General features: G+C 48.5%; 1 protein-coding gene across 4 annotated transcripts in view; it reads right to left on the bottom strand.

The window, feature by feature from the left end:
- RALGAPA2 (Ral GTPase activating protein catalytic subunit alpha 2) overlaps positions 1-5,790 on the bottom strand; it is a 118,221-nt gene extending 112,431 nt beyond the window's left edge. For 3 of the 4 annotated variants that reach the window (XM_042824776.1, XM_042824771.1, XM_042824770.1), the window contains exon 1: positions 5,613-5,790. In XM_042824776.1, coding sequence (XP_042680710.1) covers positions 5,613-5,718 — 106 coding nt within the window. In that variant the 5' untranslated portion in view covers positions 5,719-5,790. Of the gene's footprint in view, positions 1-5,235; positions 5,454-5,612 lie in introns of those variants that run through there. The other variant, XM_042824781.1, reaches the window with a different exon arrangement.
- Positions 5,791-6,000: the final 210 nt, after the last annotated feature.

Here is a 6,000-nt window from a genome sequence, read left to right on the forward strand (position 1 = left end):
TCATATGAAAGAATGAGTTCATTAAGGAAACTTTCCCTTTAAATTGTGAAAGGAGGAGAAAGGAGCTGCCTAATCAAAAAAAAAAAAGTAAATTCTCTATTCTATAAATGTGGCATTTCGGAGATGACTCATCTGCTACTCTGACATAAGCATGCATTCTCAGTCACATCCTTTCCCTACTGAACTACTTTGTTCTTTATACTCCTTTGCAGGATACGGAGAATAAATTGGAGAACATGGAGGATAAACCTTACGTTTCAAAATGTAAGGTTCTGAATTCTGAACCATCAGCAACACCTCCGGCTGCTACCTTAGGACAAGATATCTGCTCTGAAAGTACGATTTTCTTGCAATTGTGTGAGCAAGCCGTCATCCTGACACCACTGCTCAGCTCTCCTATTAAGAGCAAAGCAGCAACCCCCCTCCAGGCTCCCCCCTCTGGGCAGGCAGCAGCACACGCAGCACAGCTTCCTCCCCAGTCCCACTGCTTCTGCCCTTTTCAGAGACCATCACCACAACAAAAGCTGATGAGAAAGAGTCCTTCACGAGATGACTTTTGAGCAAGTGTCGTTTACTATTTCTCAGTGTAGATCCCAAGGTTAAATATTGACTTCTGCCGCACCGAATTGACTGAAGAAACACTTACAAGCATTGAAGGAAAATTAAAGAGCAAAGCTGAACAGCAGATGTTAGGTTATATTTTTCTATTTATTTCTCTGTCTATATTGACTGATAAGTAACCCTCACATTACTACCAGCAAAAAACAACCACCTTCTGAATTCACAACTGAGTACTAAAATCTAAGGCAAGCTGGCAAACATTACAAGCCGTCAGACAGTTGGTGCCTTTCCAAGAACACGTATAACCTGACTCCATTCCCTATGCAAGGTCAGGTGGTTCATTAGCTAATGCTTCCCCATGAGCACTCTGCAGCTTTCACAGCAACATGAAGGAAACAGCAGGACGTTCTGGAGGGTGTACGTGAGAATCCTTCTCTAGAAGATACAAAAATCAGCTCATTAGATGATGGCAAGTCACCCACACTTCTCTTACTGCTTAACCTTAACATTTAAGGAAATTAACTATCCAGGAACCATCTAGTAAGAATTTGAGTGCACTGCATGCTCAGTGCTCTCCTTGGTTCATAATATATACATATACATATGTATGAAAATAATTGGGTCCTTATCACACCGGTTTTCCTCTTATTTCTGTATTAACTATGATGTGTTACCGCATTTGTTTAAGCTGTGAGAAAGCCTCCCTTAATTCCATGAACTTCCAGAGTCAGGTGGTTTTATGTGAGGTTTTATGTTATTTATATACAGCTCTCACAATCCCCAGGGATTTTCTTTGTCTCGAGTACTTAGAAAGAAGTAAAGGAGATGAAAAGATGACTTTGCAGTCACACTCTGGTTAATGATAAACTTTTATGACCAGCCTCACCCCACAAACTTCATGCTATTTTTACAACTGTCTCAGAAAAAGAAATGGCAATTGTTTCAAATTAGAGCTTTAAATGCTAAGTAAAAGCCCCTAAGATCAGTTTTGTTCTTTTTTTTCAGGGACTGTCTATTTCACAAGGAAACTGTTACCATTACTCAAAGGCCATCACTGAAAAAGAAATTCTAGTTAGAGCAATTTCTAAAATAATTTTAACATCTCAAGTGTTGCTGGTAATCCAAGGAGCAATGGCTTTTCTAAACACAGACATTTGCAAGCACTAACTTCTGAATGTGTCTAAAATAATATCACTAGCAAGCTCACACCATTCGAGCAGCACAACCTAAGCCATTCAAACACAAGGTTATCATCTCTATCATTAGTCAGCATAAAAAAAGTTGAAGTTCAGCCACTTAAGTCAGTATTATCATTACCACCTCTCGGGCAGCTTGCAGCACACTCACAAGCAGCAAAGGGAAAGTTCTCATTTCCTAAGTGTTATGTGAAAGGTGGCAGCCAACTGAAATCACCAGAGATCATCCTACCCACACACAGACTTGACAACTCCCAGCCTACAATAAAACAAGTTTCAAGACCCAAGCATGTGCTGCAGCCCTCAGGCAAATGATGCTCTGAAATCAGCAAGGATAACACCAGCACAAAGAAGAGGCTCCCCACCAGTATGAAATAAAGCTCAGGTGCCCTGTGATATCCCCTCCACTTGTATGCGCCAACAAATAATGATCCCACGTTGATTAATGGAGAGCACTGTGGTAAACAGAGGTCACTGCCCCACAGCACCATACTCATAGAAGACACTGTGTTGTGACACATCTATTCTTGAAAATAGATGAAAATTCCTCAGGAAGGCTGGAACACATACACAGCAATTAACAAAATGAATTCTTTCGTATTGTACCTAACACAGGTGACCACCCACTTTACAACAGTAAGGTTTTCATTCCAGACATCACGTAGTCACATCCATAAACAACTGTCCCACTGAGTGACAGCCCAGCAAACAAGGACACATCTCACAGAAGCAGGGCCTCAATTCTTCAAGGGACCTGAGGGATGTTACAAGCAACACACTTAAAGGGAAGGTTTTCTTTGATAAAAACTTCCACAGATGACAGCTAAGAGGCCTGAATCAATCAAGTAAAGGGTTTTATTGTTTTTGCTGCTCACACAACCCCTTATTTAAGGAAATAAACATTCCTTCCCCTCCCAGCCCTCTTATTATCTTCCTTCCTCTTATTTTTACCCTCCTACATCAGTAGGATCTCAGCAGAGTAAATGCCATTTCACTTAGCATTGACTTTGTGCAATAACAAAGGACAACACAATGACATCTGCTCAGTTACTCCAAGAACAAGTGCCACTGTGGGCACAGAGAAGCAGAGGGGGGCAGGGAACGACGACCCCAGAAGGGCTGTAACTTCTGACTGAACTCTTCAGTCTTTTCATCTACGAAACATAAGTGCTGGAAAGGGAACGCAAACTAAAAGCTGCCATATTTTGGATTTCTTCAGGCCTGCTTATTTTAGTGAGGGGAGACGTAAAGGAAAAAATGTCTGCCAGCCCTGACTCCTAGAACGATCTTTCTTCAGGATGGTTTCACAACATGTTCTAAAACCTCATTTGGTAAAGAAAACATTTCCCCAGATTACTTAAAATGAAACTTGAAATTATTTTAGTATGGTTTGTGGAGCACATAGCCAATAAGTGAAATATACAGTTGCAGTGCATGAGCATAATGTATCTTCCGCCTGCCAAAATCCTTAGGCAGGCAGATACATGGTATGATTTGAAAACAAGCAAACAAAACCAACCAAACAGAACATTTTACACACCTCTAGTACAAGAAATGCACAAGCTTGGTCCCCAGGGAGGATGAAAAAATACATATATACCAAAACAATGCTACTTGTAGAGCATAAAATGAGACTGCCTACTCACCTGTCCAGCACTTTTTCCACTTGTTAACTACCCCCAAAAAAGCTCGCTAAATGCATGGAGAAGTATCACGTTTAAATCACAGAGAAGTTGGATTAAACCTATAAGAAAAAAAAACCAACCCAACACAAGTACATCCACAACCTGCTAAACTATCAGAGACTTCTACTCATTCATTTTGGCACTCACAGAGCACAGCCATCCCAAAGTGAGTGTCCTGAGCGAGACCCATCACTGTCTTCTCACTCAAGACCACATACAGCACTGTCACTACAAAAGCTGCTCACTTTGCTACAGCACATCAAGAAAGCTTCTAATGTATTTTCTCCCGTCACTGAAATGCTGCAGGAAGAGGCTTCTAACCTCAAGCCCCACTGACCCATGCTGCAGACCACAGCGAGGTTCCCCATGCAGCCTGATGCCGCAGGCAGAGCACTGGGAGGACTCCACAAAGCCTGCGCTTCCTCCTAGATGGTACCAGTGGCTGACAGCCAGCACGTGCAGTGACCAAGGGGAACGATGCAGAAACAGTGACTGACTTCTCTTTCTTCAAAAGTCACTAACCTTGGGCTCTTTCCTGTAACCAGCTACCGAAGTCTTGCAGCTAACAAGACGTCTCTGAGGCTCCCACATAATGGTCAGCTGTGGCCGAGATAGGCAGCCAGACTCAAAAAATAAGCAGCATACACAACAAATGGAAGTTTCGTGCATCACTTTCTCCTCCTTGTCTCTCAGAAAGTAAATCAAAATGAGGTTAACAAGTATTAACACCACCACTGATTCTCCTAAACCAGGACAGTGCCTGAGAGCGCTTAGAAGAGCTACTTCCTGCTGCTGTTTGCTCACCAGCAGAACATAAGGCTATCTAAACCCCTGCAAGACTTAGATTACCATCAAAATTCAGCAACAGGTTTCAATGTTTTGAAACAAAAGAGAGGCGTTAAGGCTTCCGCTGTAGGAGATGTTGAAGAGAGAGATTCAACCCTTCAACAGACAAGGAAAGTATATCCCAAACTACAGTTACACAAGCTCCTTAAAGTTAAAATAAATAGACGAATTAGAATCACAGATTCATTAAAGTTGGAAAACACCACTAAGATCACTAACCACAACCCAATCCCACTGTGCCCACTGCCCACGTCCCTCAGTGCCACATCCCACAGCTCTGGGACTCCTCCCGGTGACCCCACCGCTCCCTGGGCAGCTGTGTCAGTGCAGAATCACTTCTGGAGAAGGAATTGTTCCTAGCAGCCAACCCGAACCTCCCCTGGCACAACGTGAGGCCATCCCCTCTCGTCCTATGGCCGTTCCCTGCCAGCAGAGGCCGACCCCGCCTCACACAGCCTCCTTTCAGGTGGTTGCAGAGCCATAGGTCAGCCCTGAGCCTCCAGACCGAACAGCCCCGGTTCCTCAGCCGCTCCCCATCACACTTGTGCTCCAGCCCCCTCACAGCCCCGCTGCCCTTCTCTGGACACGCTGCAGCCCTCGGTGTCTTTCCTGTAGTGAGGGCCCAGCGCTGAGCGCAGCACTGGAGGTGCGGCCTCACCAGCGGCAGCGCGGAGGGCCGCTCACCTCCTGCTGCTGACACACGCTGAGGTGCCGTTGGCCTTCTTGGCCACCTGGGCACACTGCTGGCTCACGTTCAGCCGGCTGTCAGCTAACGGCCCCGCAGCCTTTACCTCCACACAGCTTGCCAGCCACTGCCCCAAGGCTGCAGCGCTGCGTGGGGCTGCTGTGGCCAAAGCGCAGCACCCGACGGTCGGGTTGGTGAGGCTCATCCCGCCGGGCTCAGCCCATTGATCCACACCGACCAGTGAACAACAACTCAGACGCACCGGTCTTCTGAAGACGCATCCTGCGGGGCTGTTGGCTATTTCGCACCCAAACAGCCACCGGTTCCCACTACTTTACCACCAAACGACACCAACCACCTCTGCCACCCAGAGGCACTCATCGCTTGCTAACTCGGACATCTCGGGCAGCGCAGCCCCGCACCAGCTCTCTCCCTCAGGGGCCGAAGCCCAGCCCCACCGGCTCGGAGCCCTTTGTTGTGAGGTGGGAGATTTGAAAGCGTCGCCGCGCGGTGCCGCGGGGCTGCGGCTGTGCGCCGTGCCGCCGCCCTCGGGGCTCCTCAGGGTCCCTCAGGGCTCCGTCAGCCGCTCCCGCCCGCAGCCCGCTTCCCTCTGGGCGGGGCGGGGCGGCTCTCACTCACCCAGCAGCGCCCGGAGGTGCTTGAGGCGGGTCAGCACGTCCCGCTTGGGGTCTAGAGCTTTCTGCGTGGATTTCCTGGCGTCGGCGTGGCCCTTCCTGGAGAACATGGCGAGCCCCTCGGGTGGGCTCCGCGGGAAGGACGGGAGGGCCCGGCCGAGAGCGAGTCCGAGCGGGAGGCGAAGCGAGGCGACAGCAGCGTCTCCGCCGGCCCCGCGGCTCGCCACCCTCCGCCGCCGCCGTGGGTGGGCGTGACGAGGCGGAACCCGCCGCCTCCCGCCCGCGCCGCCCCACTGCGCAGCCGCGGCGGCCCAGCGTCGTGCGCGGTGACTACAACTCCCGGCGTGCTTCGCGCGGAAGCAGTCTCTGCGCATGGCGGGGCGCCGCGCGTT

The sequence above is a fragment of the Centrocercus urophasianus genome, unplaced genomic scaffold (genome assembly GCF_019232065.1).
Source record: "Centrocercus urophasianus isolate 14NV4802_14NV808 unplaced genomic scaffold, USGS_Curo_1.0 seq_10, whole genome shotgun sequence".
Taxonomy (NCBI): domain Eukaryota; kingdom Metazoa; phylum Chordata; class Aves; order Galliformes; family Phasianidae; genus Centrocercus; species Centrocercus urophasianus.